Source organism: Euleptes europaea, chromosome 13, assembly GCF_029931775.1.
Source record: "Euleptes europaea isolate rEulEur1 chromosome 13, rEulEur1.hap1, whole genome shotgun sequence".
NCBI classification, from domain to species: domain Eukaryota; kingdom Metazoa; phylum Chordata; class Lepidosauria; order Squamata; family Sphaerodactylidae; genus Euleptes; species Euleptes europaea.
Genome location: NC_079324.1, coordinates 52,948,930 through 52,973,899, shown reverse-complemented (window position 1 = coordinate 52,973,899; position 24,970 = coordinate 52,948,930). Strand labels below are relative to the sequence as shown.

General features: G+C 46.2%; 1 protein-coding gene across 5 annotated transcripts in view; it reads left to right on the top strand.

Moving 5' to 3' along the window:
- ARVCF (ARVCF delta catenin family member) overlaps positions 1 to 24,970 on the top strand; it is a 291,383-nt gene that overhangs the window by 124,797 nt on the left and 141,616 nt on the right. For all 5 annotated transcript variants that reach the window (XM_056859269.1, XM_056859270.1, XM_056859268.1 and 2 more), the window contains exon 3: positions 17,354 to 17,961. In XM_056859269.1, coding sequence (XP_056715247.1) covers positions 17,354 to 17,961 — 608 coding nt within the window. The remainder of the gene's footprint in view (positions 1 to 17,353; positions 17,962 to 24,970) is intronic.

Here is a 24,970-nt window from a genome sequence, read left to right as displayed (position 1 = left end):
TGATGTTGCTTCCATGGTTTTATGTTCTAATCGTACGGTGTATTTTTAAATATTTCATATTATTCTGTAAACTTGGAGCTTGTAGAAAAATATGTCCTATCTGTACATGCAGATATTTTCAACCACAGTCTGAGGCCATTGTCCAGAATTAGCTATGGCGACTGACACAAAAATATCGTTAACAATTGTGTACATTTTATGGGGACGGTTTGGTGTGAGGATGCAGAAATTGATGTTAAAATAAATGTTTGTTTGATTCATCCAAAGAGGAAGCAAAAATGGGACAGGGATTTTCAAGCTGAAACAGTGGAGCTGCAGAATTCAGTAGCATCCCTAATTCCAGTTGAGCCTTGCTTTTTGCTGCCTCTCTGAGGAGGAGGGCCTTGAGCTTACCGAACTTGGGGCTTGGATGAAATATTTTTTTCCTGTTTTGGCTGTTCCCAACATGTCTTTGGAAAGGTTTCCTGGCTATAATCATATGCATTAAGCACAGCGGTTTTGGTAACATCAAAATAGACACTATACATCAGTGGTTCCCAAACCTTTCGGGCCACTGCCCCCTTGATTCCACAAACTCAACCCCAGTGCCCCCTACCCAATCCAACAACACAGTTGAAGGGGCCCACCTCTAGCGCCCCCCGGCTGCCCCCTTGCATCACAGTGCCCCCCTAGGTAATCCCACTGCCCCCCTAGGGGGTGGTACTGCCCACTTTGGGAACCACTGCTATACATGGAGGAACAGGAAGATTAAAGGTAGGGACATGGAACAACGTTCTCTATTGAGAAAGCAAACTAATTGTGGCATGTTATATTATAAGGCGGAAACCTGAAGCTTGCAAGGAGATAAAATCGGAGACAGAGCCTTATAGGGCATTGAGCTTCATGCCAATAGCAGCGGCCTCCCTACACTATCCAATAGATAAAAGGACAGACGTGCATGTGGATGATAGAGTTTTCCCAGAATAGTCATACAGCTGATAAGCAATATGTTTGCTGTCATAGTTATCAAAAGGGAAATGTGTATTAGACCTGCTATCTTCCCTCTAATAAAGGAACCGGGGAAAACCTTTTCAAACGGTGGTGATTAACTGAAGGTGTAGCAGTAAAAGGGAGAGAAAGACCCTTCCCAGGCTTTGATTGACAGACAGAAGGGGTAACCCTCAAACTTTAAGGGCACTTTCATACATGCTGAATAATGCACTTTCAATCCACTTTCAATGTACTTCGAAGCTGGATTTTACTGTGTGAACTGGCAAAATCCACTTGCAAATGACGGGAGGTTTTGCCTTGGACTTGCCGCTCTCTAGATGCGCGTTTCCCCCATCCGAATTCTCAGAACTCTGGATGGGGGCTTACTGTTGAGTTGGGAGAAATTTGGATGGTGGAAATGTGCATCTAGAGAGTGGCAAATTCAAGGCCAAACCTCCCGTGCATAATTGGCCTGACAGTTAAAGTGTACTGAAAGTGGATTGAAAGTGCATTAATTGGCATGCGTGAAAGTGCCCTAAGTCATGTCCAGTTTTCCAGCTTGCCTGGTGGTCCAAGCAGCTGTGAAGAAACAGCTCTGCTGCTGCTGGTTGGCTGGTGGGTGCTGAGGTGGTAGAGAAAAGTTGGCATAGAAAAACCAACTCTTCTTCTTCTTCTTCTTCCTCCTCCTCCTCCTCCTCCTCCTCCTCCTCCTCCATGAAGTGGGTGGAGGAGGCTGCTCAATGAAAGATGGTGCCAGAAGACCGATTAGCCTCTGAAGCTCTTACTCGGTGAAGGAAAAAGTGGGGGAACTAATTAAAAAAAAAAAACAGTGGTGGAAATTTGCTGGAGTTCTGTGACTAGGATTCCTGATGTGTTATTTGGTCCTTGAAAACAGCCACCAGTTCACACACGTTCCCTACAGACACCAGTTGTCCCTGGAAACAGGAACAGGTTTCCTTTTTTGTTGTTCAGCCGCGCAGCCTCAAGCTGCTGGGACTCTCTTGGATGCGCAGGCCGCCTCACAAAGGCTGCACCACACGAAAGCTGGGGGGCGGGGAGGAAGATGGCCCCGCACACTCCTCCTCATCTCCGTCAGCTGCCACCTCTGCACCCTGGGAGCTGTGGGGGACCTAGTTGCATGCGGCTTCCAAGGACAGGTGTTGCCCTTGCTGGTCTCCGCTCCCTCCCTCTCTTCGGAGGAGAGGAAGCAAAGGGAACAGCTGCTCTTCACCCACTGGGCGTGTCGATCTGCCAGCCTGGCCGTGCTGCCAGCCGCATCGCTTTCATTTCTCTGCCAGATGCCTCTCTAGAGGAGCCGTGCAGGGGGACGGAGGGGAGGAGCCAACCCGGAGAAATACAAATCTCTTTCCTTGTTTCCTCTTGCCGCTTCTAGCCAATGCAATTTATTGCAGATCCCTGCTTTGTTTTCAGTATGTTCTCTGGACATGCACCGAGCCCTCATTGGCAGCGGGAATCCTGGAAGTTTGGATTTATATTAGGACTGTCGGCCTGGTCTAATCAAGTAATCTGTAGCCGACGCTAAGGGTGGGCAATCGGGTATCGCCGAGCCAATAAAATGCCTGATATTTCTGGTATCGGATCAGATGGGCAATATCCAATCAAAACAAAACTAGCAGCATGAAAAATTAGCAGTGCAAAAATCTATTCAAAAAGCCTACTACAAATGCCACTGTAACACTGACATACAATAAATATACTAAGTACACTAAACACAAATACTACTATAACATTATCACACAATGAATATACTAGTACTATTGTTTATTATGTCAGTGTTATAGTGGCATTTATAGTAGGTTTTTTGAATAGATTTTTGCACTGCTTATTTTGCATGCTGCTAGTTTTGTTTAGATATCTGCACAGCATAGAGTATTCTTCAGTTTGTTTTGGGCAATATCCAATACCAGAGAAGGTACTCCCAATGTCTTCCAATTCTGGAAATATCTGCATTGGGGTCAGAAGGCTTTTCTGCTCATTTGCAGGTGGTACAACAGCCCTTTAACAGGCCTGGTTTCTGGAGTCTGGAGTCCCTGATGGTGACTGGAGCCCTCCCACTATTACAATTGATCACCAAGTGACAGAGATCAGTCCCCCTGAAGAAAATGCCCGCTTTGGCAATTGGACTCTATGTCGTTAAAGTCCCTCTCCTCTCCAAACCCCGCCCTCCTCAGGCTCCACCCCCAAAATATCTAGGTATTTCCCAACCCGGAGTTGGCAACCCTAATTGAGGGGGGGATTCCAGATGCCAGGTCTACTGCCCATTGAGTCCAGTGGGTGGTAGACCTTACCTCTGAAACGAGGTCTATTGCAGTAGATTTTTAACATTTAAAGGGCCAGGGTATTGTCATTGGACCCCTGGGGAGCACTCTCTGCCCCCCCCCCCCGGCTGCATCCACTTCCCCAATCCCCTATGTCGAGCGTGTGCAGCAACTGTTTTTAAAACACAAAGCACATTAAAATACGGATAAAATATTCAACATTGCACTTGTTTGTTAGCTCCCTTGGAAGTTTTAAATTGAAAGTGAACATTTAAACATTTTAAATTAATACTTGGTCTGTTCTTAATAACCCCATAATCATATCTGTACTCTTGACACCCTAGCCCTTCTGAGCTGGCAACTCTCTCCTGGCTCGCATACCATGTTGTACAAAACACATTTTTTCCTGGACTAACCTTTCTGCCCGTCCCTCAGGTAAAACCCCCCCCATCTGTCCTGGTTTGGCAAAACTCCTGTTCTTTATCCCACTGGATGTGCCGGCCGCTTTTTCCTCTTGGAGGCTGACCCTGCCAGCTGCTCTGTAAGTCAGTTCATCCCCAGACTCCCAAGCTGGCTTTAAAGCATACTTCAGTTGGAACTTCGTAATAGTAAATAGTCCCTGCTCCAGGATGTGGTGATGGCGGCCAACTTGGAAGGCTTTAAGAGGGGAGTGGACAAGTTCATGGAGGATGGGGCTATCCATGGCTACTAGTCAAAATGAGTACTGGTCATGATGCATACCTATTCTCTCCAGGATCAGAGGAGCATGCCTATTATATTAGGTGCCATGGAACGCAGGCAAGTTGCTGTGTTGCTACATCATTTCTGGGGAAACCTGGAAGTGATGCAGGGTAGCTGTAGGAACTGCCAGAAACCATAGAGTTTCTGGCGATTCTTAGGGCTACTTTACATCACTTCTGGGTTTTCCCTGGACGTGACATATTGACACAGCTTGGCCTGTCAATAGGGTTGCCAGGTCCTTCTTCCCCACTGGCGGAAGGTTTTTGGAGCGGAGCCTGAGGACAGTGGGGCTTTGTCCTGATGCTGTTGTTACAGCTTTTGCGCACCAGAACCAAAGTCTCATATAAGATGCAAATCCTGGATATTTCGGTGCAGAGTTTCTCCCTCCTACCTCCTCACCCTGTCTGCCATTTAAAGATCGCAGAGCAGCCTAATTAACGCAAAGAGCCTCTGCTTCCTTTCTTCTTCCTCTTTCTGAAGCACCTATTCCAGTGAACCGCCATATAAAAGAAAGGGATGGGGATGAACTGAAGAGTTGCCATTTGGGGCCAGAGAGTGCAAGAAGCTCACTTTATGCAGTGGGTTATTATTATTATTATTATTATTATTTCAAACACAGCTTCTGTGAATAATTGTTCTCCAAAATCCTGTTTTGCTCTTTCATCTGCTTACCTTGCTGGCTGGAAACCGGCATATCATTCAAAGCACAAAAGAGTATATTGGATGCCCTGGCTGCTCTTCTTAGCAATTGCTCTTGGAAGCCAAACGTTTAGCATGTTAAAATAATGAAGGTCACCTTGGCCAAGAAAGGCCCAAACCATTTAAGTTTCTAGTAGAGGAACACTGCAGCGGAATAAAGGGATCCCCCCCACTTCCATAGCAGTCAAGCATCTCTTAATAAAACAAGCCAGATGAAATTTGCTCTTTAATAAGTTCCTTACATGCCTTTCTTTTCCGGATCCTTATCGCTGTCCTCATCTTGCTGCACTGAAATGCTTAATTTTTCTCCCCCTGTCAAATGCGCACAAGGAGAGTTAAGAACTTCCCTTGATTTGCATAAAACACTTCACCTATTGTTTTTCTCCTGAGCTTTGGTGACTTCGAAAACTTTGCTGAATCGAGGTGAGCCGCCTTTTGCAAGCCGGGTTTGTAATGAATTTGATGACAAGCGACCGACTCATGAAGGGTTGGGGCTCTGGAGCAGAGCGCCTTCTTTGCATCAGAAGGTCCCAGATTCACTTCCTCAGATAACAGATCTCATCAGATCTAGATCTAGACTGCCTCCTTACACATTACAAAGGCCACAGGAATGGAGAAATATACCCTGTCCCTTTAATAAAGGTTTAATGGCCTTTTATACGCCGGTTGTTTCTGTGGCGATCACACACCCCCTCCACTACTTTGCAGCTTCATTTTCATTATGCACGTCTTTTCCGATCGTTAGAAGTCACTACGCCAGCGTGGTGTAGTGCTTAAAGCACAGTGGTTTGGAGCGGTGGAGTGTGATGTGGAGAACCGGGTTTGATTCCCCACTCCTCCACATGAGCAGCGGAGGCTAATCTGGTGAACTGGATTTGTTTCCCCACTTCTACACACAAAGCCAGCTGGGTGACCTTGCGCTAGTCACAGCTCTCTTAGAGCTCTCTCAGCTCGACCTACCTCACAGGGTGTCTGTTGTGGGGAGGGGAAGGGAAAGTGATTGTGAGCCGGTTTGAGTCTCCCTTGAGTGGTAGAGAAAGTTGGCATATCAAAACCAACTCTTCTTCTTTCCCCCCTGTGCAGTTTTCCCTGCCTGAAACAGTCCCAGGGGGTTCTGTTGGGGAAAGTCACATTTATCCCAAGGAACATAAGAGTTTCCCAAAATAGTTCCCACTGAGACTATTTCAGGTTGGGGAAATGGTGCCGGAGGGGGGAGGCTGAAACCCATTCTCCATGTGTGCTGAGACGTGATCCTAACTGGGCACCTCACGTGCTGAAATTAAGGAGAATCCACAACTCATGCGCAATTTATATATTATTATTTATTGAATTATTACCCTGTGCATTTAGCACAGAAGGCTCCTGGGCTTCAGCATTGTTTAAAACAATATAAAATAGTCACCGGGACAGCAGTAAAACAGTAATAAAACAGCCTTGATCATAAAATGCTGGTAATAAAAACAGGAACCTCAAAGCAAGATCTAAAAAAGCATCAAACTCGCCAAAAATGATACGTTGGAACTCAGCCAGCGGGATTGCTTGGACCATTGCAACACTTGACTAGTAGCTTGAGGAAAGAAAAGAAAATTTTCACCTCAATAAATCAAGTACCAGGCAAACCTGGGGGGCGGGGGGGAGGTACCATCACCAAGAAGGCCACATCAACATCGCTGCCGAGCTCATGTCAGGGAAAAGCTTTTCTCCTTCTCTCATAATACTAGAATGCGGGGTCATCTGCTGAAGCTGGAAGGTTACAGATTCAAAACAGATAAAAGAAAGTATTTCTTCACACAACGCATAGGTCATTTATGCATGGTCGTTTTAACCTCCTTTATTCCCCATTTCAGCCAGGATCAAAGTAACCCGGGTTGGGGGAAACGGTATGCATTGGCTGGAATTGCAGGGATGAAACAGTGTGCTAGTGGAGGCATGAATACAGAAAAGCAGTCTCCCAAGCTCAAATCAAGTCCCACCCCTTTAAATGCTGCTCTGTAATTGGCTGACTTCACAACTCACCCTGAGAGAAGACTTCTTCCCCCCCCCCAGACTCAACTGCCGCATAAAAAAGCATTTTAAGAACAAAAAAACAGAGCAATCTGAAAGGGGGGGGGGAGAGAAATCCAAACCTCGTTTTGAAAAAGCCTTTCTTTTCTCAGAAAGAGCTCCAAAGTAGCAGGGAGCAGGAAGCACTTGAATCCCTGCCTCTTTACACACTGCTTCGTGATTGACTGTGAGAGAAGCCAATCTTCTGTGCTTCTCCTGTTTGGCTGCCTTGAAGAAGGATTTGGAAAAGGGTGAGGTGAAGCTCAACCGCTCGCTCTGTGGCTCTGGAATGAGCCAGGAAGAACGGTTTGACTCGGTCCAGAAGAGGAATGGGAAAAGCCGGGTTCGTTTTGCATTGAAGCAGCTTTGAGCTTCCAAGGAATGAGGTGACGTGCATTCCCAAAAATTTGTTCCTGGCTGAAACAGGGAATAAAGGAGGGTTAGGCGACCGTGCATAAAACACCATAGTTAAATCGTGGAACTCCCTGACCCAGGATGTGGTAGTGGCTGCCAACCTGGAAGGCTTTAAGAGGGGAGTGGACATGTTCGTAGAGGAGAGGGGTATTCACGGCTACAAGTCAAAATGGATACTTGTCATGATGCATACCTATTCTCTCCAGGATCAGAGGAGCATGCCTATTATATTAGGTGCTGTGGAACACAGGCAGGACAATAAAACACATGAAAGCTGCCTTAAACTGAATCAGGCCCTTGGTCCATTAAAGACAGTACTGTCTACTCAGAAGAGCAGTGGCTCTCCAGGGTCTCAGGCAGAGGTCTTTCACATCACCTTCTTGCCTAGTCCCTTTAGCTGGAGATCCCAGGGACTGAACCTGGGACTTTCAGCATGCCAAGCAGAGGCTCTACCACTGAGCCACAGCCCCTCCCCAACTGCTGCTGCAGTCGTCTTGTTTGGGGGCTTCCTAGAGGCACCTGGTTGGCCACTGTGTGAACAGACTGTTGGACTTGATAGACCTTGGTCTGATCCAGCATGGCGTTTCTCATGTTCTTATGTTCTTATGTCTGAGGTTGGGGCACTCACAGAAGGTCCTTCTCAGACAATCTAAATGACTGGACTGGTATATATAGGCGCAGACAGTCTTTCAAAGACTCTGGCCCTGGGACCATTTGTACTGCTGGAAATCTACCTCCTCCTCTTTTAGACTTCAGGTGAGAAATAAGGGGGGTCAACTTCCTCGGGTTCTTTTTGAAAAGCTCAGCTGTTTTCAACTTAAGTGGACGTCGGGGAGAGGAGATGGGTGACCTTCTGCTTCATAGGCCTCCGAAGGGCCAGTTCTTTCATAGTCTCCTGTTAACAAGGTAATGGCGTGTACCTTTCTTCAGACTGGTAATTTTACAGTCTATATGTCAAAAATAAGCACTCGGAAATGTCAAAATGCTTTTATCCTTGAGCGCTTTCTCCTCACCTATTTTCTGTTTTATGGCACAATTCTGACAAAAATCTTTCCAGTTTTGTCAGCTCTTATGAAATATTTAATTCACCTGAAGTATTAAAGGAGGGGGAACGACCATCTTGCCTACTTGAGAGTGCTGAACTATTTAGTCAGACGTATTCGTTTGAACAAAGAAAAGCTTTGTGAGATATTAATATTTGTGTTTTGTGCACTTGAAAGAATTAATATTGATTTATGAGGCTATCCATTTAATCATCTCTGTGTGTAGGACAGAGAAAGCTAGGGATGGGAAGAAATTGTATTATTTGTTAAAGTTTCCTTAATTTTTCTTTATTTATTAGCATTTTATTCTGCCCTTCCTTTTGAGAACTCACACCAATGTACATCCCTACTCCCTGCTAAATTTATCACCACAACAATCCTGTGAGGTAGGTTAGGATGGAAGGTTCTGGGGCACTATCCCTGAGTTTTGGAGCTCCAGAATCACTAAGGTCGTTGATGCATGGCTATTTCACTCACGCTCACCCCCACTCCCGTCTGTCTCGGTCATTCCTTGGAGTTATGCATGAGTTTTCCCTCCATTAGAGATGACCTCGCTGCCAGACCTCACAAATCCTGGACCTTCCCTTTCCTCTTCCTGCTTCCTCAGAACTCTTTCTGAGCAGAAGAAAGGCTTTTTAGAACCAAGGCTTAGATTCCACCCCCCCTTCAGATTGCTCCGTTTTTTGTTTTAGGTTCTTAAAATGCTTTTTTGTGCTGCAATTGGGTTTGGGGGGAGGGAACGTTTCTCTCACTACAGCAATACAAAGCAGCATTTCAAGGGGTGGGGATTCCAAATACTTCCTGATTTGAGCTTGGAGACTGCTGGTGCATAGACTCCCAACAGGAAAGGGTGGGTCCAGCGAGCAACGAACCTCAGGTAAAACTCCCATGCTTAAACGACCTTAGACCGCCCTTTCTGGGGGAATTCCTCATTTGTAGCTCAAACTCTGATAGTTTAAGCTCATATCTAAGGCACAAGACTGGGATGGTGTAAGGATGCTTAGAGAGGTGAGCCGCTCGCGAACATGTCTCAGTTATTTGTAAGCGGGATCAACACTGCCTAGCAGTACTCACGTGGCTTTCTGTTCCCGATTCTGCTAACTCGGAGGAAATATACCTGTCAGTTCTTAGTTGCCTCCAAGGTCATGAAAGCCCCTCTCAAGCACAGGAGACTCTGAAAGGAATCTGCTTGCCTAGGGGAGGATATTCGCACATTAAATGCTTGGCCAAGGTCTCTTTGCTACAGAAATACTGAGTTTTTATCCCAACAATTCCTTCCCACGGTGATCGTTTGGCAAAGGTGGGGAATGTCATCTGCTGTCTGCACAAGATGGGTCCCGTTATAATTTGTCTTGGGGGCCTGCCATTTGTAGAGATCAAAGCCCCTTCTTCTCTTTCTGCGTGTGCAGTCCCCCCCCCCATTTTCCTGTGGTGCAGGAAATTTTATTTATTTAGCTGTCATTTTATTAATACATGAGCATGTATTATCAGTAAGATATTGAAAAAGTTAAATCAGGATGGTGTCATTCTGGTGTCGTGCTGAAAATTGCAGAGATCAGAATTCATAATTGCTATCCATATTTCATGAAAGGATAAAAAATACTTCTCTCTCTCCCATTTTTTGCACACATGCAAACGGGGTGCTTTCACAGCCTTCTTTTAGCAGAAAAATGTTGTTGTTTTTTTTTCTGTACCAGAGGCAAACCTTCTCATCTTTTATCGTGCTTCAAAACTTTTGTTCCTTGGATATTCAGAAATTCTAGGCCAGCTCGAAGTCCATCTTCTACCGCTTTGCTTAAAATCACAGGAGACCTTGACGCACCGAAATTGGAGGCGTGAGCTTCATGCCCTTCCTCTGCTCGCTCTTTTGATTAAAGCCCCCAGTCCCAGGATCGGGTCAGAGACCACGCAACGCAGCAACCTTGCAGAAACTGCGTAAGGTCTGATCCTGCTTAGTGCCTGAACAGGAGGTGTCCTGGGAACCCCATATGCACCACCTGAAATATGAATGTGATCAATAGGGTTGTCAGGTCCCTCTTTGCCACTGGCGGGAGGTTTTGGGGGTGGAGCCTGAGGAGGGTGGGGTTTGGGGAGGGGCTTCATTGCCATAGAGTCCAATTGCCAAAGCGGTGATTTTCTCCAAAGGAACTGATCTCTATCAGCTGGAGTTCAGTTGTACTAGCTGGAGATCTCCAGCTACTACCTGGAGGTTGGCAACCCTAGTGATCAATACCTCTTTCTTTCTCTCCCCCTCACGGTAACATGTACAGGTCTCAGATGTGCAAGGTGCTAATGCCTCTGTGTCCATATCTCTGTTTCAATCGTATTAAAAGTATGAAGCCTTTGGAAATCACATTAAACTGTCCCTTATTATTAGGGTCACTTCTGATTTTGTATTTCTGTTTTGACCCGAAAATCCCCGTTTTGATTTTCCAACTCCCTGATGCAGATCGAACCTCTGAGACTTTTATTTTTTACAGCGTTAACTTTTTTCTGGTACTGAATTTCCTCCCTGTAATTTGTGCACATCTCCCGCCATTATTTGTGCTTCAGTGAATCAGCATTATACGTCATGACATTCGTTGTATGTGTGATAGATACTGTTTAAATTGCCCAAAACCCAAAACCTTTGACCAAAGCTGAATATATATGTATTTTAAATGAATGACAATATTTGCTTGCTCCTACTTGTTATTACGTTGCAACAGCCTTTATCCTTGTGAGCAGATCTTCTGACAGAAAAGGACACGGTATTTCTCACAATGCTGCCCACACATCATGTGGATTTTTGTTAGGGAAATGAATACCTCTTCACTGAGAAATGCAGTTTTTGCTAAATCGCCCCCCATCCCCGCTCCCCCAAACCCCACAAGAAATGGAGTCATACCAAAGGGCAGCATTTGAATGAGGCTTGAATTGCACCAGATGTTCCCTGGCTGTGTTGGGGGAAACAGCTGGTGCAGACACGCTTCAGAGGGTGCCTTCCGCATGATATGAGCAAATGTTGAAAGCCTCTTGAATTACTTTATCGGTGGCTCTTGTGGGACTGTTTCCCCCTAAGGACCAACCACCACTCAAGCAATAGTGGATACCTGGGATGGATTTGTTGAGATTCTATGTTGAGATTGTGTAAATTTTAAACGGGTTGCTCTCCTATGAATTTCCTGTCACGTTTGCCTTGGTGACCTCCAAAGTAGACTATCATAATGTCCTTCCTGCGGGAGACACACACACAATAAAAATACAGAACACATATAACACATTAACTCAGGGGCGTCAAACATATGGCCCGCGGGCCGGATCCGGCCCCTTGAGAGCTCTTATCCGGCCCGCGAGCCAGCCGAGGCAGCCACCCTCCCACTTTCAATCTGGCTGGCGAGGCATGGCTCGGCCCCGACCAAGTGACATTGATGTCATATCCTGCCCTCGAAACAAATGAGTTCAACACCCCTGCATTAAGTGCTAGTAAACATAAGGAAGGGAGGGAAGGCAGCACGGTATAGCTAAGCAGGGTCAGCCCTGGTTAGCATTTAGATGGGAGACCACCAAGGAATACCAGGGTTGCTTTGCAGAGGAAGGCAATGGCAAACACCTCTGCTAGTCTCTTGCCTTGAAAAGCCCATAAGGGGTCGCCATAAGTCGGCTGCGACTTGACAGCACTTTACACACACACACACACACAAACATAAGGAAAGGTGGATAGTCCTCCATTGTCTAGCTCCAGTATGGAGGTGATCTAGAGTTGCCAACCTCCAGGTACCAGCTGGAGATCTCCTCCTATTACAACTGATCTCAAGCTGATAGAGATCAGTTCACCTGGAGAAAATGGCCGCTTTGGCAATTGGACTCTATGGCATTGAAGTCCCTCCCTTCCCAAACCCTGCCCTCAGGCTCTACCCCAAAAACCTACTGCCAGTGGTGAAGAGGGACCTGGCAACCCTAAGGTGATCCATAGACTCATCTGTTTTTAGGCAGGTTTGCCAACCTCCAGGTGGGATTTGAAGATCTCCCGGAATGACAACTGATCTCCAGACTACAGAGATCAGTTCCTTTGGAGAAAGTGGCTATTTTGAAGGGGCACTCTATGACTCTATGGGGGGGGACCTCTCTATTATATCCAGATGAGTTCCTTCCCGTCCCCAGGCTCCACCCCCAAATCTCCAGGAATTTCCTAACCCAGCGTTAGTAACCCTAATCTTAGGCTGCATGCGGTTCTTCTCCTGTCAGTCAGATATCACAAACTGTGTACTGAATCATGTCCAGAGGAAAGGCTCTATTGCACTGTGTAGCTTGAATCAATATTGCTTTGTGTTCTCCAAATCCTTTCCTTGACATTGTAGGTGATCCAAAATTGGCTGCTTCGTATGAGATGGGCGGACTGTTTCCGTGCCCGTGAAACTGGTATGATATCCTTTTCCTCTAGCTTACCAAAAACACCCAAAATAGATTTGTGCCTCAGAGAAGAGTCTAATTACCCACGAAACCCCCCAGGACGCAGGGAGATCTCTGCCTTTCGTGGTACAGTGGATTTCCTGCCGGTAGCTGGTGCTGCATCGCTCTGCACCCGAGGCAGCCTAATTATTTTGTTGGTGGGGTGGCCATTGTGCAGTTTTTACTAACTTTGTGGGACCTCATTAGGCAGAAGAGTAGCATTCCCTCACAGATGTCTTGGGGACAAGATGCTTACCATTTTGGTGGGTTTTCCCCCCTTATTTCCTGTTCTTCTATCGATATGCCCGACCAAGGGACATATGCTTGGAGTTGCTCACAGCGACATGCTCTAATTATTTCGTGTTTTTGCAGTAGCTGGGCTAATCTGGCGACAGATCGATGGGGTTTCAATCCATCGCTGCTGGTCAAAAATGCCTCCCCCTCCTTCTTTCGTTTTTGCTTCTGAACCACTGAACATGCCATATGCAGATTCTGAAGTTGTTTTCTTTTTTTCTTTTGCTCGGTGTAAAAACGCTACACTTTTAGCTTTATGTCCAGGCTGCAGATTGGCTGACATACTTTTCCAAACACCTGCTGACCTAAACAATCTTAAAAGCTTAAAAGTGGTTGCCGTTCTGTGCTGATGAAAGCAAATATATTGACCCCCCCCCCAGTCATTTGGATTTAGCGAAAATGAAAACCACTCTCTTTTACTCCTTTTATGGGCATATCATTGAATGGATAGCAGCTAAGTATTTGCTCTGTGTACGTGTGTGTGTATTTGTTAATACTGCAAAGTCTCTGTGGAATTTTCTACTCCCACCCTGGGTGGCACAATGAAGTATTTTGTTATGGTTGCATGAAGCCTACTTGGACTCAAGCCAATCTCTGCAAACAGAACAGGGGGGAAAGGAATCTGCCCTAAGAGCAGATTGTCCGGTCCAGTAACTGTGAAATGTGCAAATCTCTGCTCATCTTCAGAAATCTACCAAATTTGCTTATAAGAATACTTAGCACGTCTGTTATTACCTTACAGTGTTATGACAGAACTTTGCCAGTATGGAGCCAGCATGGTGTAGTGGTTAAGAGCAGTGGTTTGGAGCGGTGGCGTCTGATCTGGAGATCCGGATTTGATTCCCCACTCCTACACATGAAGCCAGCTGGGTGCCCTTGGGCTAGTCACAGTTCACTCCGAACTCTCTCAGCCCCACCTACCTCACAGGGTGTCTGTTGTGGGGAAGGGAAGGTGATTTTAAGCCGGTTTGGTTCTGCCTTAAGTGGTAGAGAAAGTCAGCATATAAAAACCAACTCTTCTTCTTCTTCTATTATGACAAAACTTTGCCTTTATATAGCACTTTAGAAAGCTGCTCACATACATTCTCTTCCTGTAGTAAGGTTGGCTGGCATTAATTAATTGATAAAGGCTATGGCTGTTTTTCTTCATAAAACAGATCAGTGTAGAGCTAGAGTGTTTGCTCCTTGTCAGAGAGGAATCTGTATACCTGCTCCTTTTTATTTATCATTAAAGTTCAAACATTCATTTTGCTGAATACAAATTACACCTGTTAGGAAAGCGTTACTCCAAACTCCCACTGTGTTCTGAGGCCCTCCTAATCACCTATCTCACAAATGAGAGGGAGAAAATTGCTCCGTCCTGATGAGAAGCAGAATCTAGCCTAGGGTTGCCCAGTCAGTATCAGATAACCTTTATTGGCATAATAAAATTGATGGTCACAAGGTCAGAGCTAAACAGATAATGCATATCTAGATTAAAATTGAGTTTGAATCTTAACCTTAACAACTTCTGCCAAAAACTCCTCCACCTTCACCGTAACATCAGTTGTAATGTCATTCAGCAAGAATTGGCAAGTGGATGTTCTATAAGGGGCCATCCATTTGCTGATAAAGGGTAATATAAATTTTTATGGGGTTCTTCATGTAAACGGCAATCTAAAATTATGTGATGTAGGGCGTCTGGCTGGCCCGTTCCGCATGGACATACCCTCTTGTTGCCCAGTCCCCTCTGTCCACCGACAGGAGTGGGGTGGGGGTAGGGTTGCCAGCTCCACTTTGGGAAACTCCTGGAGATTTGGAGGTGGAGCCAGGGGAGGACAGGGACCTCAGTGGGGTGTAATGCCATAGAGTCTATCCTCTGGAGCATAACTGGGTGGTAAGCTGAGTGCCTAGGGCTTCTTAAGTGCATGCCTGTGTCTGAATCAGGCCTGATCAGAGCCATCCAGAATAAGTGGCACCCTGTTTGTGAGATATCCTCCCCAAAACAAATTTGTGACACACCTGCCTTGCTTTCATCTTTGCCATCAGGTTCAAATCTTTCCTCATTCTCCAAGGCTTTTAGTTTTGATTATTTCTTTTGTTTTATTGGGTTGTATCTGATTTTCACCCTGAGCTGCATGGGCCAGGCTAGCCCAATGTCATCAGATCTTAGAAACTCAGCAGGGTCAGCCCTAGTTAGTATTTGGATGGGAGGCCACTAAGGAATTCCATGGTTGCTATGCAGAGGCAGGCAACTGCAAACCACCTATGAATATCTCTTGCCTTGTAAACCCTACGGAGTTGCCATAAGTCAGCTGCGACTCGACGGCACTTTCTACCACATCTGATTTCCACCACTACTCTGACCCTGTTTTTAGTTTTGATTGCTGTTTGTTTTTACCTCTTTCTTGTTTTCATTTCTTCTTTTGTTGCTTTAGTTTCATTTTATTGTATAGTAGAGATTTTTATTTTAATGGAAAAGCCGTTTATATGTACTTAGGTGAATAAATGTTGCCCCTCTCCAATACCATGTGTGAGAAAGGTGTGATTGTTTGCATCACAATATTTTTCTCGTGGTGGCTGAACTGGAAACGTGCATCACACAATCATAGAGTTGGAAGGGACCACCAGGGTCCCCTAGTCCAACCCCCTGCACAATGCAGGAATTTCACAACTACCTCCCCCACACACCCCCAGTGACCCCCTACTCCATGCCCAGAAGATGGCCAAGATGTCCTCCTTCTCATGGACTGCCTAAGGTCATAGAATCACCATTGCTGACAGATGGCCATCTAGCCTCTTCTTAAAAACCTCCAGGGAAGGAGAGCTTACCACCTCCCGAGGAAGCTTGTTCCACCGAGGAACCGCTCTAACTGTTAGAAAATTCTTCCTAATGTCTAGACGGAAACACCCCCAGCCCTTCTGCACTTGGCTGGGTGCTGAGTGGCCAAGCAGATCTGACACGGGTTTCAACTCGCCAAGAGAAGGAACTGTTGCTTATCCTCTCCTGGGCTCGATGACAAGCCCTGCCAACAGTCCGCCTGGCTCGTGTACCAAGCAGTCAGCTGCAAGCCACTGCTGGCGTCCTTGATAAATTTGCTAACGGGTCTGTAAAAAATTATGGGGCTTGAACTCTGGTGCGTGAAATCAACACATGTGAGTCATGGTGACAGCAAAAATTGTTTTCGGCAGTAAATAGGACAGACTCATAGTGTGACTGGGAAGCCAATGATCTACATCAGGATTGAAGAGCATTTTTTTTCCTGCTTAAGGATGTCATCTTGAAATGGTTTCGCCCTAAAATGGCGTTCATTTGCTGATGTATAGTCACAACAAATCGAACATCATGTGGCAACGTTGTGTTCTTTTAATCCTGTCTTTCCTCCAAGGAAATCACAGTGGTATACATCGTTCTTCCCGCCTTCATTTTATCCTCCTGCTCACCTAGAGAATTAGGTTAAGTGGAAAGAGAAAAACAGGTCCAAGGGTACCCCTTGAGCTTCACAATTGAGTGGGGTTTTGAATCCAGATCTTCTGAGTCTTCCTTCGACACTCTAGCTGCTACTCTGTGCAGTTTCATTTCTTGATAGCTTTTAGTTTGCCTGTGTTCCACGGTGGTGAAAACTGTTGGCGTTTGATAGTATTGTCAGTAAGTGAATCAGAGAGACTGACCTGATCTGTACACTGGGCTTCATACTTCTTTCTCTTATTTACATATCCCAACAGAAATACCACTATGGGAGGGAGAGCAAAGTCATTTGTTTCTCCTTGTCTAGTCAGTCTATTATCAGTTTTAGATTAACTGGGGAGTTTACCATTTAGGACCAGATCCAACCTTCCTAAAACTTTCATTCACATACTCGGAACACTATGTACCAGACCACACATTTGACTCCCCTTCCCCATGTCATAAGGTAGACCCATGCATGCTAGTATCACATGGTTTTATTGACTCGTTTTTATTGTCTTGATTGGCAGGGAAGAGCTGTGGCTGAATGGTAGAGCATCTGCTTGGCATGCAGCTGGTGCCAGGTTCAATGCATCTCCAGTTTAAAAGGATCAGATAGTAGATGATGGGGAAGACCTCTAACCTGAGACCCTGGGGAGCTGCTGCTAGTCTGAGTAGACAGTACTGATGTTGGTTGGACAATGGTCTGACTCAATATAAGGCCGCTTCATCATGGTTTTGTTTGGTTGTTTTAGTGGTGAGCCACCTTAAGGAGGTCTGGAGAGGTGGAATGCAAATTTCCTAAACAAACTGGCCTGGGTACTATCCATTTGATATGGCAGACCCATGCGGGAAGATAATTTAACTGTTCTTGAAGCCATACTGAGCCCCGACTGTATTAAGATGATTGTTTGCAGGTGCCATACTACTAAAAGAACATTTGGATTGGACACTGTGTTTGAAATACCTCCTGTGTTGATAGTGTGCTCTCTCTCTCTCTCTCTATCCCACAGGTTACAAAAATGGTGAAAACTGTCACCACTAGGACAGTGCGCCAAGTCCCCCTTGGTCCCGACGGCCTCCCTGTGATGGATGGCTCATCTCCCATGGGTAGTTACACTGACTCAATAGACAGAAGACACATGAAGAACGGGGAACGTTATGTAACACCGCAAGCGTCTTCCACCTTGACACGGTCTTACAATAGCTACAATGATACCTACCCTGATGGCCACGATGGCCAATATCGTCCTTTCATGGGCCATGACGGTTATGGAGACCTCCCTGACAACTATGGCAGTTTGTCCCGTGGCGTCAATTACCGTCCACGTTACGCCTACGTCCCTGGGAACAGTTACCGGCCGGAGGATGGCAGTTTCACCTTGCCGAGCAGAAGGGATAACTACGGTCCTCTCGCACAACCTCAAGTGGCAACAGGCAGCAACGTGGACTTGAACCGCTCCCAGCCAGAACGATTCCAACCGGAGCCGTATGGGCTTGAGGATGATAACCGTAGCCTAGGCGTGGACGACGAGGGGTACGAGATGGACCCAGAGTACTCAACGGTGAACCGAAGGACGTCTGCTGGGATGCCTGAGAGAGGAAGGCCTCACAAGGGAAGGTAAAAGACTGAATATTTGCGGTTCTTTTTGCAGTGAGTTTTACTTCTAAAACAATAGGGGTGTTGACAGCGAGCGTAGATGGTTTTAAGGTAAAAGGTAAAGGTAGTCCCCTGTGCAAGCACTGGGTCATTCCTGACCCATGGGGTGACATCACCTCCCGACGTTTACTAGGGAGACTATGTTTACAGGGTGGTTTGCCAGTGCCTTCCCCAGTCGTCTTCCTTTTACCCCCAGCAAACTGGGTACTCATTTTACTGACTTCGGAAGGATGGAAGGCTGAGTCAACCTTGAGCCGGCTACCTGAAACTGACTCCCGTAGGGATCAAACTCAGGTCGTGAACAGAGCTTTTGACTGCCAGTACTGCAGCTTACCACTCTGCGCCACAGGGCTCAGATGATTTTAAGAGGGTATTGATTCTTGTAGGAGCGGCCTGCCACTGGTTTTGGCCACAGCAAATAGATGGAACTTAGTTGCTGGGAGGCAGCAGTGGGAGAATACTATTGGATTCATGCTAGGATAGTGGGAAAGAAAGTTTTTGCCCTAGTCTTAGCCCTGGGTTTCCTGTAACTTAAATGAGCAGAAGGCTCCAATTTGCTTGATTTCAACTTTTCGGATCTAAGCAATCATTTTCCAGGAAGTGCGACTGAATACTTAACACAGACAAACATGGTTATTAAAACTATTTTAATGAAAGTGCACATACAAGAGAAATAGAAGTAAATCATTGAGAAATAAGTAATCTTGGTATGGTCCGAGATGTTATTTGGTTCTATGAAGATTGTGTGTGTGTGTGTGTTTTTTTTGGGGGGGGGTTGCTGATGCTCCTGCACATTTATGAAACATCTCAGTATCTCTGCCTATACATTTGCATTTTTAAATGTTTCTAGACTTCCCTTTGAATAGAGGTTTCCCCCTCCCTTCTTGTTTTTGCATTTCTTTTGGTCCCGCTTCCACCTCTACCCCAATTTTAGAAATATGATCAAGGAAGTCTGACAAGAATTTTGATTTGAATGTAGCTTGTCGAAACATAAAGAGGTGTGTATAGGTCTGTGAATTAAAGCGGCTTCTCTAGCGGGCTCAGAGCAATTTTTGCAGGAATAAATTAGGCTCCGTCTTTCACACGCAGGCAGCCCATATCAACAAATAATGCTTTCTGTTTAACGATGAAGCCTCCAAGTCATTAGTCTTTGATTGCAGGGTTGTTTTTCAGGTTTTTTTAGTCTTGCTTTTTCTTCCTTTAAAAGCAAAATCTGTGCTAGTAGAAGGCAGTAGATTTGATGACACTTGAAACTGTCTGAATAAAGATGTCATTTGTTCAGTAGGCTGAATATTCCTACTTCAGTCTTTCTTCACGTGGAGCCTGCCTCCTACCTCTTTGTGGCTGAGTGGTAGAACATCCTGCAGATGGTCCAGGTTTCACTTCTGCAGTCTCCAGTCCCCCTTGACACTTTAGAAATAACTAGGGCTGTCAATTCGGTTCGGTCCGAACTGAAAATCAACCGAATTTCCCCTGATTCTGTGATTTTCTGTTTGGACGGATCCGAACTCAAAACTGGTGGGCAACCGGGGGGGCCGAATTCAGCGAGTTCGGGAGTTCGCGAATAAATTCGGCAAATTCGGCCCCCCTTCAGCGGGCTCCGCTGGAGAGGCGCGGGCTGTCATTTAAACTGATCTGCGCCTTCCAGCTGGGAGGCTCAGATCAGTTTAAAGGGCCCCCGCGCGCCTTCAGGGAATCCCTCTGAAGGCGCCCTGGGGCCGAATTTTCCCCCGAACTCCGGATCCCCCCGAATTACCGGGGATCCGAAGCGGGGGAGTTCGGACTTCGGCACGTACCGAACCCACAAGGGTCAAATTCGGCCGAATCCGAACTGTACCGAATTTTTTTTTTTTGACAGCCCTAGAAATAACACAACAGAAGTAACACAATCACATGTGAGCTGTGGGTTCTTCTCCATTCCTCTGTGTGTGATGCCCAAATAGGATCAGGACTATAGTGCATGAGTAGTAGGGTTGCCAGACCCCTGCCAGGAGTGGAGGGTCTCCAATTTGCCCCCCCCCAGTTAGTCCCCCGATTCGGGTCCTCTCCCCCAGCGGGGATCTTACAGGGCTTAAAATGAGGCCCCAGCCTCGGTGGCGCAACGATGTCACTTCCGGAAGTGACATCATCACATTGGCAACATTGAGGGAGACACTCTGGTATTTGAGCAAAACTCTATGGTAAAAACAGCCGCTACCATAGAGTTTTTGCCCAAGAACCAGAGTTTCTCCCTTGACATTGCCAATGTGATGATTTTTATTATTAGACTTCCAGAAGTGACATCGGTACGTCGGCACCAGCCTCCCTCCGCAGATAGTAAGTCCTCCCCCACACGCCAACCCTAATGGGTAGAAGTGGCTTCAGCCTTCTCCCATCCAGTGCCATTTTCCCAGCCTGAAACATTCCAAGTCTGTTAGGGAAATACATGTCTATCTCAAGGAATGTGTGGCTTTCCCAAAATAGTTCTCCAAATTGTTTCAGGATCCCCAAGAACATCACTGGCAGTAAACCTGTATGGAAGCCCAGAGAAGACAAATTTGCTCTTGCTTACCATATTAGGGGCATCCCATTTTATAGCTGTGTTCAGTTGAACCCCATACAGGAGAGCATTTATGTTTGCAAGATTAAACTCTGTACCTTCTCAAGTAATGCAACGCTGAATGCAAATGACTGCATACTCAGACAGACTTTGTGACTGTATTTCTGGACAGATAGAAACCTTGGAGCATTGCTTACTGGAATGTGGTACCCTTTGCAGTATTAGGGATTTCTAGATTACTCATTTTTTCTGTGATAATGAGGGGCTGTCAATACAAGATAAGAAACTCTTGGCAGGTGTCGATTTCAGTGTCATATTGGCGGTAGCCAGGTTTTTTTTGCTCATGTAATTAAATTCAAAGGACTTCAAGCACAGTAACTGGTCGGTTATTTAAATCATCTATTTTTTGTTGTATCCAGTGTGTCACTGCTCAAGGCCTGTAGGCTAAATGAGCAGTATCATTAAATGAAGTGAATGCTTCGATGTGGGAGTGGAGCAAATACAAAAGGTTGCGTTAAAGAAATGCATTGAAGTCCTTCCCCAACTTCCCCTCCTCAGGCTGCGCCCCAAAAACCTCCCGCCGGTGGTTAAGAGCAGTGGTTTGGAGCAGTGGAGTCTGATCTGGAGAACCGGGTTTGATTCCCCACTCCTCCACATGAGCTGCGGAGGCTAATCTGGTGAACTGGGTTGGTTTCCCCACTCCTCCACATGAAGCCAGCTGGGTGACCTTGGGCTAGTCACTCTCTCTCAGCCCCACCTCCCTCACAGGGTGTCTGTTGTGGGTAGGGGAAGGGAAGGTGACTGTAAGCCGGTTTGATTCTCTCTTGAGAAAGTTGGCATATAAAAACTAACTCTTCTTCTTCCTTCTGCCCTGTACCAATTGGGGCACCTTTATGATGTAAAACTGATTCTGTCTTGAAAGCAGAACTGCTCCAGGCATCGGAGAGCCGCAGCCCCTCTCCAGGAACAACTGCCAATGTACTGTAGCATTTTCTCCCTCCTGGTATAAACAACTATCCCTCAGAGATTGGACATGAAAAGGGAGCCCAGCGGCTTTCCTCCCACTTTGAAGTGAGCGAAGGCATCGATTTTCAATAAGTCTTGAAAGGTTAATAATCCTCACGATAAATGAAACTCGGCCAATGGACAAACAATTCAGCTGGCAACAGGCCACTCTCGCAAGCCAGGTTGTAGCTTATAATGACGCTTCAGAACACAGACTTTCCGGCTTGTGAGAGTCCTGACGCTTTTTGGATTTATGCAGTCTGTGTCCTGGTCACCTCTTCTCCTTGCTGCCGCAACGACATCCATGTTGCTTTTCTCTTCGGCAGTCTCTTTCCAACTGACTCTTTTATGAAGTAATTTCTGGCCCCCCACTATCGTTCTTGTATTACCACACTCTTCAGTCTCAGGTCTGATTCTTTCCCACACCGGAGTCATGCTGCTTAAAAGCAAAATAATTACAATCTAAGGTTGTGCCGGGTGTGAAATATCCTTGGAGCCCTTCTCTGGGAGCCCTGCCCTCTCGTCCCAGATGTGTGGGCTGCGACTGCTGTGGCATGGTAGTGAAGGAAAAGCATTATGCACGTGATCGAAAGAGTGTGGCAAAAGTGTTCCAGAAAGCATTCCATGCTGACTAAAGCTTAAATTGAGCTTTGCCTTCTCTCTGCCTCTTAACGTGGGCTTATGCTGACAACCAGTTCAAAGTTTGACCCTACTACATTTCAAGAGGGTTCGTCTTGGGGGGATAATTCTTCAGACTCAAGTCTAATGAAGTAGCACACTCTCCAACTCTCTTTTTTTTTTCCTGGACCCTGTCCATAGCAAGTCCCTATTTATTTTGGCCTGTTTTTTTGCTTTTTGAAGTGATTAGGAAGCTTTTTTTACAATTTTATCAGGGTGAGTTGCTACAGTTATCTTCAGGGTTAAATTTCTCTCCTGGGCCTCTCGGAATTGAATGTCCAATGGAGAGATGCATTTTGTCTCTAGTGAACATGCACATAAATGCACACGCAGGAACACTAAGGCACCGTGAAATGCATAACCTGCCATTTCGCATGAGCACGAAGGGAGGAAGAGCTGTGTCAGTTGTCTGCAGTGATGTCGCAGCAGCTTTGTCCAATAGGTGCCCATGGTACCCAAGCTGCCCCATTCCACAGCATGCTCCAAAATAAGTCATTTGCTTGCCTGCCTTTTATCTGTGACATGGGAGCCATTCCTGAGAGGGGCCCCTTTGGATAACATCTGCCCTAAGGGGCTGCAAAATTTGGAAATAGCTCCTTCTTCCCATTCATAATAATTATACTATTTCCAATCTTCTAAGGCAATATGAGCCCCGTGGTGCAGAGTGGTAAGCTGCAGTACTGCAGTCCAAGCTCTGCTCATGACCTGAGTTCAATCCCGACGGAAGTCGGTTTCAGGTAGCCGGCTCAAGGTTGACTCAGCCTCCCATCCTTCCGAGGTCGGTAAAATGAGTACCCAGTTTGCTGGGGGTAAAGGGAAGATGACTGGGGAAGGCACTGGCAAACCACCCCGTGAACAAAGTCTGCTTAGGAAACATCGGGAAGTGACGTCACCCCATGGGTCAGGAATGACCCGGTGCTTGCACAGGGGACCTTTAAAAAAAGGTAAAGGCAATATTAGTCTGTTACTCCTTGTCCCTTTCCAAGATTATTCTGTTCTGGGTCTCTGAACTCCTTGTTTGGCATGTTTAGCTGAGAAACTAGGACAGCTTGGTTTCTGGCTTGCAGAGGCACCCTCCATGATTTTTAGTGAGGATCAGCAACTGTTCCTCTACAATCCTGGCCGTATCTGTAAAACACTACTGCGCTCTTAATGGAGCTGCGGGGGGGGGGGGGGGGATACAAGAATCTTGAAGTATCCTGGTGCTTCCAGCCAGCATGGTGTAGTTGTTAAGAGTGGTGGTTTGATTCCCCGCTCCAGTCTGATCTAGAGAGCTGGGTTTGATTCCCCACTCCTCCACATGAGAGGCGGAGGCTAATCTGGTGAACTGGATTTGTTTCCCCACTCCAACACACGAAGCCAGCTGGGTGACCTTGGGCAAGTTACAGCTCTGTTAGAGCTCTCTTAGCCCCACCTACCTCACAGGGTGTCTGTTGTGGGGAGGGGAAGGGAAGGTGATTGTAAGCAGGTTTGAGTCTCCCTTAAGTGGTAGAGAAAGTGGCATATAAAAACCAACTCTTCTTCTTCTTCTTCTTCCAACAGTCAGCCTGCCATTTCCTTTGCTCGCAAGTAGCTTGCCTGCTTCTCTCTCTTTTCCTCCTCCTCGTTTTGGCCCATGTCTGCTAAGTGATCTCATTTTATTTGCTGGCAATTCCAGCAGATGGGTTAAACCTGTAATCTCTGTGCTAATTGTGAGTGTCTGGTTTCCTTACATATCTCACTGGGCAGGTAGCCGGCGATATGCTCTGCTCTCTCTCTCACTAGTCTCTAGTCTCACCGCTGACCCAGTTTCAGAGAACTTGCATTAGAATTTAGATTAGAAAGGCGGAGGAGGAGCCGGCCTTCGCATAAAAATGAGCACACATAGGCACAGTTTCCATCTGTCTGCACTCTAATACATATCTGTCTGCCTGAATTCATTGTGGACATGACAACCCACCACCCTAGGCTCTTTGTATGAGTGTGTGTGAGGTGGGAGTGTGGGTGTGAGCTGGGGAGGGGGTCAGTTGTATTTTCAAGCCCACCTTACACCAAGTGGCCGTCACAACCCACTGAAATTTCATCGTACCCTCCAGCGTTGGAAATCAGAACCTTTGCTTTATTACAGTAATGTTTGATAATATCTCTGGGTTTTTAGCTGTCACTCAAGTAGTTATAATTGAACGGTTTGAACTTTAAACAATTGAGACGTGGGGAGAAGTAGCAAAAAGGTTAATCTTTTCCCGTCTGAAGTATATATGGAAAGTTGAATTCATTCATCTTCCTCCTTCAGTCTTAGTAGATGCCCTTGAGAATAAAACACGGACCTACCTAATTTATGAGGCTAGCTTATGCTGAGTCAGTCCATTGGTCCGTTTAGCATAGTACTGTCTATTCTGATTGGCTTCAGCTCTCCAGGGTCTTGGCTAGAGGTCCTAACACGTGCAATCTGAGATATTTTTAACGGGAGATACCGAGGAGATGCAAAACCTATAGCAATTTTTATTGATTTCTTCCTCTGTGTGGCTCAGGGAGGTGTGCATGGCTCTTCCATCTTCCATTGTATCCTTACAACTACATGCTGGGGGAAGGCAGGTTAGGCTTAGAGAGAGAGACTGGCCCAGGGTCATCCAATGAGCTTAATGGGTTTTAACTCTAGCAGTAGGGTCTCCAGGTCCCTCCTCACCACCAGCGGGAGGTTTTTGGGGCGGAGCCTGAGGAGGGCGGGGTTTGGGGAGGGGAGGGCCTTCAATGCCATAGAGTCCAATT